Source organism: Equus asinus, chromosome 1, assembly GCF_041296235.1.
Source record: "Equus asinus isolate D_3611 breed Donkey chromosome 1, EquAss-T2T_v2, whole genome shotgun sequence".
NCBI lineage: Eukaryota > Metazoa > Chordata > Mammalia > Perissodactyla > Equidae > Equus > Equus asinus.
This window is the reverse complement of record NC_091790.1, coordinates 157828762-157842970: the sequence shown is the minus strand read 5'-3', so window position 1 is coordinate 157842970 and position 14209 is coordinate 157828762. Positions and strand designations below refer to the sequence as shown.

Below are 14209 nucleotides of genomic sequence, written 5' to 3'. Positions count from 1 at the left end.
TCTTCTTCCTACGGGAAAAGCACGGGTTTTCTGGGTCTCGGCGTTTTCTTTTCCTATTTGGAACAAGGGAAAACTCTTTAAAATTCTTTTCAAGTTCTGGCTTAATTTGTTCTCTTAGTTTGGGATGCAGGGAGGTAATTACTGTGGTTTATTACCTTGTAAAAGATCCATAAATTTCGTGCCTATTTGGGGGAGGGGCTGTTGGAATAGCTTTCAGAAGCTTGGTATGAAGGAATGGGTTTGCTTTGTTCTTTCAGGAATTACCTATTTTAAACAGTTTTCTGAGATTTTGTTTTCTATTCCCTAGGCCTCAGTCTTTCCTAAAATTTGCTCTGCAAATAGATATCAAGTTATTAATTGCAACATGCTATTCAGTGACACTCTAAGGCTGATGTGGTGTTCTGCATACAACTATTATTTTATCAGATAAGGAGTAAATAAAGAAATAGTAAAGCTGGGTTACTTTCTCAGCTACTGTATGTCTATTTATATCAGGTATAAATGGAGCATTTCAGGAATTTGCAACTCAGTGTGTACATATGATTTGCAATTCTGCACACAACAGAACCATTGCATGTATAAATAGTTGCAGGAGTTTGAGACCATGAGTATAAAATGATATACACATCCACATATGTCCAGAGAACTTGGAACCCATTTGCACTGCAGTTGCACCTACAGGAAATGTCTCATGTTAAATAATGATCTATAACCTCCACAAAAAAAAACAAACCAAAAAAAGTGGGTTAAGAGGGCCTTACCCGATGGCGAGTAGAAAAACTACTAGAGTTAACTAAAGGGAGAAAAATGTTAAGTGTATTTTTGACAGAGAAATCAGATTGTAGTATTTGAATACAGATAAATCTAATCTGCCAACAGCCTTGCAAATATTGACTAAAGCTTTGTATCCTTGGTCACCTGCTCCTTCCAAGACAACTTTCTGCCTATTTTGACTCTGATGGCATGGATCCAGGACATGTGTCCCAACCCTGGTCAAATTAGGGGCTAAGGGAGTGAGTAGAGGAGGACGGGCAGCTGGGTTTCCCAATCTGGGCCTAGATTCTTGAGCATCTCTATTCTTGTTTTCTGGAACTGAACTTTAAAAGGCTCATAGCCTTGCTCCGGGGAAGTGGATTTCAGAGTGGTGAAGGAGGACTCACAGCTGCTGGTTCCTTGGTGGTTTGCCCAGACCAAGGTCTCTCTTAGGGAATCTGTTTTCACCTCAAAAGTTGAGTTTCCTTTGATTTCCTCAGATTTTTCCTTTCACATCCCACCAAATCACCCCTTCCTACCCCAACTCATTAATGTTGATTGCTAAACAGCAGTTGGAGCATTAACTGGGCTGTTAATGGTCGCATGGAAGTTCCTGGCTAGAGCTGAGATGCCGTTGGGCCTTGCTGGCGTTAAGGCATTTCTCTGAAGCAGTACCAAAGACTTCTCTCATTGATTTATGGCCTCAGGAGTTTCGATTTGCTGCAGATTGTTCTGAGAGTTCTGAAGGGGGCCCCTTCTCATCTCTGACTTGAAGCCTTTGCAGAAAGTTTGGTTAGGGGGGAAGGGAGTTTACCAGCAATTCGGCAATACTTCCAGGTTCTTTTCAGGCTATCTGGAGATCTCAGTGTGAAATATTTATGGGGGGGAGCAGAAGACAGTGTATTAGTGATCTGAGTCCTTGGGGGACTGGAGAGAGCTTTTTAGGAACCAACCTTTGGTTCTGTCCCCTATCCCCCAAACCTGAGAGATCCAGGGTTTCTCTTTGGGTTCTTGCTTTCCAGCTTATGGCTTAAGTCAGAGCTGGGAAAGTTCACATAGAGGTTCTCTCCTAACTATACTACAGACAGAACTTTACTGGAATTCTGCCACCAGTTTAGGCTAGGCCTCACTTCCAAGGGATTAGGTCTCCTCCACTGTTATTGCCCTTCTGATTTGGACACCTCCATGACCAGGCCCCCTTACTGAGGGCCTTACATTCTCACCAGGCCCCTTCTGTCCCCTGCAGGGGAGGAGGGGAGGGGAGAAATCATGCACAGCCCCCTGCAGCTGCTACAAGTGAGTCCTCACACTTAGAGAGGCCTAGCCAGCTGAAGACCCACTCTTAAGGAACAAAGGAATATGGCATGGGGATCTCACCAGCTCAGAGCACTCCCAAAGTTCAGAAACTAAGACCTGAGAAGAGGAACTTTTTAGACAGCTCATGAGAGAGTGAAGTGTTGAAATCAGTGGACAGTGTCACCAAGCAGAAGGCAGGAGTAGGAGGGGGGAGGGGAGGGGTGCTTATTTGTTTCAGCCATGTTCCTCCTGAGCAGAGTTGGTCCAGTTCAGTTTCTGTTGGTGGACGTAGCGTTGCTATAGGAAATGGTAGACAGACCCATCTGCAGAGAGGGTCCCAGGTTGTCTTATAGGTTAATTTAAGGGATGCCAGCAAAGGTTGGTTCTTTCTTTTTCCTCTTGAAGAGACAACCAGACCATTTCCCCTTATATTTTTCATCATTAGAAGCTTATAATTTTGTGTATCACCCAGCTATGCACTGAGGAAATGCCCAAGTGCAGGTTTGGCCAGGACACTGGGTCCCTCCAGATTTTGCAGAAACCCTGACCCACCATTCTAGAACCAAGCACCTCTTTCCTAGGGGGCTCCCATCTAACGAAACCAACTGGACTGGAAGGAGGTGCTTTAGCCTTTTGTCAGGTAATTATGGGCCTTTTGGGTTTCTCCAGTGGCTGTAGTGTATGGCATGGGTGTTAGCAAACTGCATACAATGACAGGCCATGAGGGAATCCACTGACTAGGCCAGTCATTACTGGAAACAGTGGCCTTGCTTTTTGATGTACTGGCCAGCCGGCCAGAGGAGACTGGAATGTTTGGATGTGCTGGGTTCTGCTTGTCCGTGAGTGGAAGACTTTATAGAAAGTTATGTGGACTCTAGAATGGGGACGGCATTGCTGTTCCCTTGTGTTTGGATCGTGTGTAAAGAAATATAAGCAGAGATAAGTGGCCTTGTGTGGCACTTGTTAGGGGGGAGAGATGCCCCCAGCATCCTACTGCCCTAGACAAAGCTCTTCCCCACTGCTGGTCAAGGTCCCCCCCTTCTGCTCCCCCAAAGCTAAATGTTCTGCTTGGAAACCTAGTTCCTTCAGTGATTCCCTATTTCAAATAAAAGGATTTAAGTTGACGTATGACCACGTGAGCACATAATACAGCGCATTATTGTGGCATTTGGAGCGGAGACCCGGGCGGGCTTCGCCTGTGATTACGTTTTCTAGATTCTCTACAGAACGAGAGCTTTTTTCCCCCACCCCCACGCACCCACCTCCTCCTTCTCCTTCCCCTTCTCCGGAGAGCGCTCTCCTAGCGTGTTGCAGTTTTCAGCGCTCATGGAGTGGTTCTGGACGAGCTAGCCGATGGGATTGGAGGCTACACCGGGAGGATGGAATTTATTTTAAGGTATTTCCGCTGATTGTTCATATCTAGAGTGAGTTATGGCTGTGAGAGACAAAGGTCAGGCAAGGAGATCCTGGTTCATGGACAGGACCCTCAGCCCCTCTCTTCCTTTGTTTCTCCTTTAGAACTGAAACCATTTGAAAGATCCTTAGTAGCACCTCAGACTGAGTTTAATTCCCTGGAAAGTGTTAGGGGATTAAAGGAAGGGGCACTTGGGGGCTACTAGGTGGGCCCGGTGGCCTCCAGCACTCCAGTGGCTTTGTCCACTGCAGCCGGGCTTAGTCCCAGGAGCTGAGCCCCAGGCGGAGGGATGTCCCGAAGAGCTGACGCGGGCCAAGGTGGCCTGCGCTGCTCTCACTGAGAGAAACTGCCTGGAGGGGTGAGGACTGGGTGAATGAGAAGGGGCATACTGTGTTTGCCAGCCTGGGATGGAGGGTTAGGGCTGACCTGGGCAGCCGGAGCAGCTGGGAGAGGGAAATCAATGAGTGTGCAGATGCGCTGCCATTTTATTGATGATGCTTCAGGCTACTTTGCTCAGTGCTGGGTTGCAGGACATGCTCTCCTACATGCTGGACAGAAGGAGCCAAAGAGGACACACCATTGTTCTCCGGAGAACCCTCTGCCTGGGTAGGGGTGGAGAAGGACAGCTCAGATCTAGGAGAGGCCTGGGATAGGGGAAAGCGCGCTGGATGCCCAGAAGCTCTGTTACTCTAATATTTGGGAGACAGAGGAAGGAGGGAGCCTGGAGCAAGGTTTGGGCTTCATAAATCCGCATGGCCTGGGTGCCCCTTTTTACGCCCCCAGCGGGCTTGGAGAGTTTGAGGACTGGCCACTGTGCCCTAGGCTGGAGGGAAGTTCGGAGGCAAAGTCTTAGGGAAGCAGAGGCAGACATTTCTCTGGCTTCAGAGCCTCAGAGCTGTGCTGTAGCCAGGATGGAGGCAGATGAGAGTTAAACTATGTGCTTCCAAATTACTGGGAAAGCTCCAGCTAATTGGGCTTTGGGGACCCAGCACTCCTGGGAAGGATGGAAACTCCCTGAAAAGGCGAAGGAAACTTCACTTTCCTCTGCTCCTGGAGCTCTTGGAACAGAGGAAAGGGGAGCCTACAAGGAGTTGGGAATCGGATTTGCTCTGTGACTTTTTAAAATAATATTTCTTTCTGTACTTGAAAAAAAAAATCAAATCAGGCTTCCCTTACTTGAGTGGGATTTACTTCCCCAGAACGGAAGGGCTGCTTCTGCCCTCCCCGGCTGCCGGCTCGGTGCTAACTATGTTTAACTGAGGCTGGTTCAAGTGCTCTAAAACACCCCTTGGAAATAAAATGTAAGCTTTAATTGCTGTTCAATTACTTGTCAGCATTTGGTATGATTTATGACCTGGTTCTGGCGCATTTTTGACCCAGTTAAAGACTCATAAATAATATAGTTTCACTAGAAAGAATGAGATAGGGAATATAGGTTTGTTAAAGGCATCTTTTTATTGTCGCTTCAGTGCCAACAAGCAAAATAAACATCTAAGGATGGATTCTCGAGCTGGTTCTGTATGAAAGTGTGCACAGTGAGAAGAAGCCAATAGTCACATTTATAGAGCACAAGTTGGTTTTTCCTCCACAGAAAGAGCTAAAGCCACTCCATTATAGCTAAACTGCAGCTATAAAAAAGGCTAGTTCCCTCTTACCCTCAAAATGCCAGCCTCACCCTCATAGGCAAGTGTATTTCCTCATTAATTTTGCTCCCTATTCTGGGATCTCGATGCCTCTTCTTGCCAACAATTATTCCTTACCTTCCTTCCTGGCTGCACAGCCTTGGAGCCACCCGAGGCCCTCTCAGACATGCTCACAAGGAGACCCCTGTGAAGGGTAGAAAGGCACCAGCGCACCCTTGCTGCTCCAAATAGTCTAGTGCTGAGAAAATATTTTCTTCTGGTCCCCATGAGTGAGAGATCGGGGAGCACAGGGACTTGGGGGAATTTGGGGAGCCAAAGAGTACTCTCAGCAAAGAAAACCTCAGTGGTTTTGGCGGAGCCGGGTGACTAGCTGTGGGATTTGCCTAGAAAGGGCAAGGCGGCAGGGCCGGTAATTTCTGGCGGTGGAAATCGACAGGCGGTATTTTTCTCTTAAAAAACAATAACAAGCAAAAAACCTTCAGCTACTATAAATTGCTTTAATCACCTCGGCTACCTTGTTCCAAAAGCCAATCCTTCGGATTTCAGCAGAGAGGCCCGAACCCCGGCAGTCTGCGTGCCTGGGGGCCAAAACCGAGTCTTGAGGTCGGAACCCGACCTCTGCCCGCTGCAGCTCGCCGCCCAGAAGCCGCTGGTCGAGGGCGGGCGGAGGCTCTCGCCCGAGCTCCTGCCCGCCTTTCCCCAGGCTCCTGCCGGTTGGCGTGTCCAGTCCCCCGTTGTGCCCGGCGCGGTCTCGGTGCCGGTGGAAAGGTATGCGCCCCGAGCGCCCCAGCCCTCACCTCGGTGCCCTCGGCCCCTGGGCCCGGGCCGTCCCCTCCCCCGGCAGGTTCTCACGGACTGCTGGCCTTCCTTGCAGCTGCATTAGCTGAGAAAGCGGTGAGAGGCGCGTCAGCAGTTTGGAGGAGAAAGTACGGGTTGATTATTGACCCACGCCTTCTTTCTTCAAATGCCACATCCGACCCGGCCGGTTTGAAGAGAAATTGCCTCCGAGCGGATTTTTGCGGCCGGCTCTCGCCTCCTACGCGGCCCGGCTCCCCCTTTCAAGTCGCGCTGCCGCAATACGCCATAAGGAGCAAGTGTTTGCTGTTTTGTGCTCTGTTTACAGCTTTGGGGCGCCGAGTCATAAATCTTGCCCAGCCATAAATGACAAAAACCATTGGTATGCATGAGGCCACCCTGGCCCGGAGTGCTTTTTGATTTCTCCCTTTTCCCTTGGCTTTGTTTTTGCTCTAAGGTGACACTTTGGCTCCCTGACAGTTTAAACATACTACTTATATTTTTAACACCTTCCTTTGAGAAGGACCGGCCGTTGACACCTTGGAATTGCACGAAAGCTCCTTTTCTCTCTTTTTGCCACACACATACCGTTGCAGAGTTTGCTGCTGAATCTGGGGAGTTGAGGGAGGCGTTAGGAGGGAGAAAGACCATCCTCCTTAAAGTTGTGGCAATTTTACCGGGCACACTCGGGCCTTTCCTCTGTGTATACCACTGACTAGGGGGGAAATCATCATAGATGTCGGTTCGTGGTGGGGTCAGATCTTTATTCGTCTTTTCCTGTGAGTGAGCTGCGTGTCTGTGCTGTGAAATGGGCGCAGACGAGCTGGAGACCCAGGTTCCTAGGCACCCATGTGTGTACCTGAGCGCAGAGCGTCCCATTTCACTGCCGGGACAAATGAGCATCTCCCCAGGCTCCTTCCCTCCCGGCTGCCAGGATTTCAAGGGTTTCTGTCTTAAAATATAACCAAAGACAGCCCAGTTGGCTCTTGAGGAGGTCTCTCGAGAAAGGAGACCCTATTCCAACCCCCAAAGATGGCTTTAAGGTTCTTGGATTGGGGGGCAGGTGAGGTATACTGCCCAAAGTCTGGGGAACTCTCTTCTCCTGGTTTTCTTTCCCCTAGCCCCCCAACTGGAAATGTCCAGGGCAGAGGGTTACTTGGTTTCTCAAACGGATTCCTAAGAAATAGAGCCCGGCCAGAGAGCCCCTTTGTGAGAGCCATTTGTCCTCATTAGCATAATTTTCCTGGACTTTAGTGACGCCTAGGAGTGAGGAGAGGGAGGGCGTTGGGGGTTGGGGGGAGGCCGCCCTCCTCCCGCCGCCGCCGAGCTCCCCGTCTCGCTCCTGTCCCTCCCCTCGCCTCAGCCCCATCCCCCACGCCGGCCCGCGCTTCCCTAGCCGCCTCGGCCTCCCCGCCCGCCCGCCCCCAGCACCCCCCAGCGCACCCCCGACCAGACGCTGCTCCGCGTGTAATATTCATAAGAAACATACCCAAGTCGGTGCCACTAGCCCAGGCAGAGCCCCGCGCCGCGCCAGCGCTTATCTGCGGGCCGCGGCTGCTGCCCTCGGGAAGGGCAGGGGGCGGGGGGTGTGGGGGAGGGGTGGGGGGGGCGTCCAAGCAGCCCCAGTCCGCCCTGGGCGAGCCGTGCTGGAGCAGCGAGGCGACCACGCTCTGCGCGCCGCGGCGTCCGGGCCTCGGGGTCTCCCGCCCGCCCGCCGTCTCGGCTGATGCTGAGGGTCGGTGCCCATCCCGTGCCGAGGGGACCCGGCCGGGCTGCCGAGCCGGGCCGGGGGCTGGAACCCGAGTCCGAGCCCGAGCCTGCGCTCGTGGCGCTCTTCAGAAGTTAAGGTAAGCAGGGCCACAACCGGCCGCTCTCAGCGCTGAATGGCGGAGTTTACGTCTCGGTGATTTATGGCTGCAGACTTAAATCTCGGTTCAAGAAGAGTTCACAAGCCGGAGCTTCCTTCCCGGCAGTGACTGATACCCTTACACTTCGAGTTCAAGCCGCTTTCCCATCCCCGCCCCCACCTCTTCTCTCTCCCCTAGCCCAGCCTCAACTTTTCTGGGTCGGGGAGGGAGAGAGGGATGGGAAAAGGGACGTGGGGACTCTTACCCGATGTTCCCGCTTAAACTCGGGGTGAAGGCAGGCTGAGGAAGGGGCAGGAGCGAGAAGAGGGAGCGGTATCTGAAGGAAGGAGGTTGAATTTGGGCAGATCTTCCAGAGAGACAATAGGGCTTGCTTCCTGCACTCAATTTAGCCTCCTCAACCCTCTTTCAGCTCTTGCACCTGGGGTTATCGTCCAGAAACAGATCTTTTCGGAGGAATCTCCTCATATCCCCAGCCCTTGCTTGGGGGTGCAAAGTAAAGTTTCTTGGCTGGCAGATCTCCAATTCAACTTCTTTAGATTGCAAACTTCGGGGGCTGGGTTGGGGAGGGAATTGTATGGGCCCCAAGGTGGTTGTCTGCTGACCTCAAACAATAGGAAGGACTTTGGTGGTATCTCCGAGGTGAATTCATATTTTAAGTTTATGGCAGTTGTTGTATGCTCTTTGATTTTTAAGGTATTTTTGTTATTTTACAAGACAATGCACAAGTTGATTAAAAAGGACTTAAGTAAGCAGCAGGCCGGTGTAGCTTGTGATAATGTATTAGCAAGTCAATGGAAATATTGCACATTCCAAATCAACTTAATTTTGTTTTATCTAATATCTTGCTGTTCAAGTGTCTGGAGTAATTTTCTTAACCTGTTTTATTTTATACAAGCCTAGCGTCTTAAAAATTTATAATGGCAGACATTAACATTGCCAAATGTAATAGGAACTGTTTCCAGTGAAAGGACAGGAAACTGAGACATTAAATTGCTAATCAGTTTTAAATTTTATTTTATCTTTTATTTACTTTCGATCATGGTATCTATAGCTTCCTATCTATTTCCAAAAGAGAAACAATACTCCAGGGCTCAAGATTATGCACAATAACTCCGGATAAGGGATGCTGTAATTTTTAATTGAGGTTCTGGAAAATTAATTGTGCCTATTTTCCAGATGTTGGTCAGATTGTTGGTTTAATAATGAAATCCGAAGGAGTCCATTATTAAAAATGAAATTAGAATCATCCACTGGTAGATGCTTATTACATTATTTTTTTTTCTAGTTAAAGTGTCTGCTAGTCCTTGAAAACTTGAATAACTCCAGGACTCAAATACATGTAGTTTGGGCGTGAAGTGTAAACCATTTTCTTCATGAATTTGTCATTATTTTCTTAAATGGTCAGAGAGACTACCATTCTGAGTGTGTGTGTGTGTGTGTGTGAGTGAATATATGAACTCACATGGAACTTTTCTGAGCTGAGAATCAGAAGTAGACCATGCAAAGGTTGAAAATAAAAATAAAACACAGATTTCACTTCTGCAAACTGCTTTCTAAATAAAAAAAGGGTTGAGAAGACTTTCAATTGCTTTTTAGATTTCCAGGCTTGCCCTTTACTTGGTGTTTCTGAAGCAGGTAAATAGGCCAAGGAACAAATATCAACAACAACAACAGCACACAAAGATCAGGGAACTCTGGCAGGATTTTATGGCTTGTGCTTCCATCCCTAGTCCGGAGCCAAATGACCCCCATACATCAAATTACATAGCAGTTTCTCAGACAGAACCTATTATCGTTAAGTTGGAAGGAGAGTTCAAGCCGTGGTCATGGAGATGAACGCTGGTTTTTCAGGTTCCTGGTGGGTTGTTTTTTTCTCTAATCCATCATGTTTTAACAGGTAGAATTTGATAGTTGCCCTGAATAACAGCACCTCAGAAAGCCGAAGGCAGGAGGGTCTAAGGACCTTCTGTATCAGGGGAATTGAGGTGGGAGTGGCTTGCTGGGACATGCTTGAGAAATAGGAAAGGAGTAAAGAAGTGTCCAGGATTTGAGTTTGACTTGCTGGAGCAAGTGTTGTTGGTCCCACCCCACACAGGATGTTCCATCCAAAGTTTCTCTCTCCCCTTCTTGGGCGCAAGGAGCTCATTTGGAAAGGTGTGTCATATCCCTGCCTACCAAGCTCAGCTTCTGAAATCAAGCAGGGTGGAGTAGGGCAATTGCCTGAAAAATTTTTGTGCATACCTCTTTTGGGTGCTGGAAGGTCCAAGAAGGGGCTGGATGGGAAGTCACCCCGTGTCAGGGCTCTTTTGGCAAATACCAGTCCTAAAGCGAGGATTGGAGAAAAATTTGGCGACCCAAGCTCCACTTTGCCTCCTCGCCCCTTCCCTGGGATCCCCAGAGGGAAGGAGTCGCGTGGCTCGCTGGATGAGGCCAAGGAGCGGAAACGAAGGGACACCCCAAGTTTCTTCTTCCCTGGAAAAGAAGGATCCCAACCCTGTTCCTTTCTGGCCCATCAGGCCTTTCTTCTTTTGGACTCCAGCTCCCAAGACTTGGCTTTCAGCCCTCACTCACTGTCCTCCTCTCTCCCCGGAAAACCCCCCAACTCCAGACACAAGTTAAGCAAATATTTGTAGCTGCCAGTAAATTCCAGCGGCTTTTTATAGCGCGGCTCTCTGCGCCCGGGGCCAAGTCGTGCTGCTAAATATTGCTGACCACTTTTTCTTTTATGGCTTTCATGTCACTTAGCTATTGAGAGTAAGATGGATTTGCGCGGAGCCCTCACCGCGCTGCGATTCTCGCCCCCCCCCCCCAGGTCTGCGCGGGGCGGCCATTGGCGGCGGAGCGTCACGTGACCGCGGGGGCGTGCCAATGTGCGCCCTCACGGGTGTCAAGCCCCTGCCAGTGTGTGCCATCAAGATCGTGAAACAACGCGATGCAAAAAGCGACCTACTACGACAGTTCGGCGATCTACGGTGGCTACCCCTACCAGGCAGCCAACGGGTTCGCTTATAATGCCAGTCAACAGCCCTACCCAGCGTCCGCGCCACTGGGCCCCGAGGGCGAGTACCACCGACCCGCCTGTTCACTCCAGTCGCCCGCCAGCGCCGGGGTCCACCCCAAGGCGCACGAGCTGAGCGAGGCATGTCTGCGCACCCTGAGCGGCCCGCCCAGCCAGCCCCCGGGGCTGGGCGAGCCGCCTCTGGCCCCGCCACCGCCCCAGGCCGCGCCCCCTGCCCCACAGCAGCCTCAACCCCCGCCGCAGCCCCCTGCGCCCGCTCCTGCCGCGCCCCCGCCCCCCTCTTCAGTCTCCCCACCTCAGAATGCCGGCAGCAACCCCGCCCCCGCAAGCGCGGCCAAGAGCCCCCTACTCAACTCGCCCACGGTGGCCAAACAAATCTTCCCCTGGATGAAGGAGTCTCGGCAAAACACAAAGCAGAAAACCAGCGGCTCCAGCTCAGGTAAAGGGGTGCCTTCTGGAGGAGGGTCCTCTGGCCTGCTCCCAGGCCCCCCAAGCCACCTCCAGCCACAGCCAGCACTGCCTAGGAGCGCTGGAACATTTCCAAGAATTCACTGCTCCTCCTCTCCCCACCCCACAAAGATTTCCAGAGTTTTTGCAACTAGGAAGGTGACAGGACACTGTGTGCCCAGGAAACCCCAGAGGAGTCTCTCTGGACTTCTCCAAGAGTAAGTGAGGCCTAGTGGGTTTGGAATCCCTTCTTGTTCCACTCTGGAGTTGGGACCTTTGAGCAGAGCAAAGCCGAGCTCCACTCTCTCTTTTTAACGCAACTCCTCCTTTCTAATGAAACAGTGACATGCACCCCACACTGAAATGTGGCAGAATAAAAGCGGGCCTAATCACCCTCCAAGTCAGAATCAATGCTTTGCCTACAATCAGAGCTTATTTTTAATTTTTGCTCCAGCAGATGGAGTGGCTGCCTTACCTCTGGGAAAGCCCTACTCAGACTCAGTACAATGAAGGCAGCCAGGGATCTCCTGGGGAAAAGGCTTTGGACTTGTCATCCTAATAGGAACCACATGGGCCTCCTGGAACTGGACTCCAGTGCAGGATAGGCCCTAGGTCTTAGGCTTCCCAGCATCTTGGTCAGCTTTGCCCCTCCCTTCTCCCGTTCCCAGTGCTCTGCTCCAAGCCTGAGCATCTGGAACCCTCTGGAGCCAGGATTTGGGGGGCCAGGGAGGACAGGAGGGCACAAGATTAGTGGGCAAAGCTCAAGCAAACTGCTTAATGACATGGGGAACCCTAATTAATAGGACCCAGCATCAGGGGCCTGGGCCTCCCGGCCAGAAATGGATACTTTCAATGAGATCTCTTCCTTTTGGCAGAGAAGGCCTTCTAGATTGGGGCTTCCATGCCACCCTTCTCCACTAGGTAGATTAAATAAGTGGCTGGTTGAGGCAACTTTCCAATCCTTCAGTCAGATAGTGAGCAAGGGGAAGGTTTACTGAGTGTGTATGAGGTGCCCACGTTCCAGTTACTGTGAAGGGAGTGAAGACGGTGAGACCTGCCCATAGGGAACTTGTGGCCTGATAGGCCTGAAGGATCAGTAAAAGAGTCAGGAAGTGAAGGCTCCAGAAATACAGACCAGGAAGGCAGACTGGAGGTCCTGCTTTTCTGTCCCTCCTCCCTCAGAGAAGCCTATGATTTGCAACTTGACTGAATGAGGGGCTAACTACTCAGTTACCGACACTGTTTCTCCACCAGAACAGAGGACAGCACCTAGTTCTTCCTCCCCATTTCTGGGCCCTGACAGATGGAGGAACTTTGGGGCCTGGAGCAAGGAGGGGCCTGGCTGGGTCAGGGGCGAGGCGGGCCGCGGTCGGCCCCTGACGCCATTCTTCCTCTCTCCTCTGTCCTCGTAGGGGAGAGCTGCGCCGGCGACAAGAGCCCGCCTGGGCAGGCGTCGTCCAAGCGGGCGCGCACGGCCTACACGAGCGCGCAGCTGGTGGAGCTGGAGAAGGAATTCCACTTCAACCGCTACCTGTGCCGGCCGCGCCGGGTGGAGATGGCCAACCTGCTGAACCTCACCGAGCGCCAGATCAAGATCTGGTTCCAGAATCGCCGCATGAAGTACAAGAAGGATCAGAAGGGCAAGGGCATGCTGACATCATCAGGGGGCCAGTCCCCAAGTCGCAGCCCTGTGCCCCCCGGCGCGGGTGGCTATCTGAACTCTATGCATTCGCTGGTCAACAGTGTCCCATACGAGCCCCAGTCGCCCCCGCCTTTCTCCAAGCCCCCCCAGGGCGCCTATGGGCTGCCCCCCGCCTCCTACCCTGCACCCCTGCCCAGCTGTGCACCCCCGCCACCCCCACAGAAGCGCTACACGGCGGCGGCGGGGGCCGGCGCGGGGGGCACCCCCGACTATGACCCGCACGCGCATGGTCTGCAGGGCAACGGCAGCTATGGGACCCCACACTTACAGGGAAGCCCCGTCTTCGTGGGGGGCAGCTATGTGGAGCCCATGAGCAACTCTGGGCCGGCCCTCTTCGGCCTAACGCACCTCCCCCACGCCGCCTCGGCCACCATGGACTACGGGGGTGCTGGGCCGCTGGGCAGTGGCCACCATCACGGGCCTGGGCCAGGGGAGCCGCACCCCACCTACACGGACCTTACCGCCCACCATCCTTCTCAGGGAAGAATTCAGGAAGCCCCCAAGCTCACCCACCTGTGATGGTGGGTTCGGGGCTGCACGCCAGGAGAGTTCCCCCCCCCTTTCTTCTTCGTTTACTTTTTTTGTTTTGTTTTGTTTAAGGTTCTTCCTGTCCCTCCCTTTTCTCTCTCCTCCAGCCCCCGCTTCCCACCCCTCCCCCCGTTTTGTTTTCTTTGGTAACGCGTTTTTATAGTTTATGTGACGTAGCAATCTTGGTTGCTGGAATGGCTGTCAGTATCAGTAGCGATATTTATCTCCTCCCTCCCCTCGCTCGGCCACTGGCCCTGCACCCTCTTCCTTCTCTACTCTTTGATCAGAAACAGGGTATATGAACAAATTTTCTAGCCGAGTTCTTCAATGTGAATTTGTTCGTACATTATGGCTCCCGAGGGGAAGCGATTACTTTTAAAAATTTTTTGTTTTTTTTTAATTGCACTTCTTGTAAAGAGCGAGAAAAATCAAAGGCGCTTTGGAACAGGGGCTCCCTGTGCAAGGATGACTAAGTGTACGTCTTTCCGTGTGTGTATGCTGGTGAACAGTCAGATTTATTTATATTTTTTTTGCAAGCATTGAATAATCTAAGTTTTAAATATTATTTATCCCCATCCGTTCGTATTTATATTAAAGAAATTCTGTACCCTGATTGTTCAGAAGGTTTCTTGGGCCTTTTGTTCAATGGTGTATTGGCGTACATAGTAAATTTTTTTATTTGAAAGGGAAATATAATTCCTTTATAAAAACGGTAATGATGCAATAATACCAGAGAGGATCCAG

At 51.3% G+C, this 14209-nt stretch overlaps 1 protein-coding gene across 11 annotated transcripts in view; it reads left to right on the top strand.

Annotated features, from left to right (window-relative positions):
• HOXA3 (homeobox A3) overlaps positions 1-14078 on the top strand; it is a 44696-nt gene extending 30618 nt beyond the window's left edge. For 8 of the 11 annotated variants that reach the window (XM_070510929.1, XM_070510933.1, XM_070510913.1 and 5 more), the window contains 2 exons: positions 10582-11227; positions 12648-14078. In XM_070510929.1, the coding sequence (XP_070367030.1) occupies positions 10702-11227; positions 12648-13456 (1335 nt within the window). In that variant the 5' untranslated portion in view covers positions 10582-10701 and the 3' untranslated portion in view covers positions 13457-14078. Of the gene's footprint in view, positions 1-48; positions 3446-7528; positions 9628-10581; positions 11228-12647 lie in introns of those variants that run through there. The other 3 variants (XM_070510971.1, XM_070510966.1, XM_070510963.1) reach the window with 3 other exon arrangements.
• Positions 14079-14209: the final 131 nt, after the last annotated feature.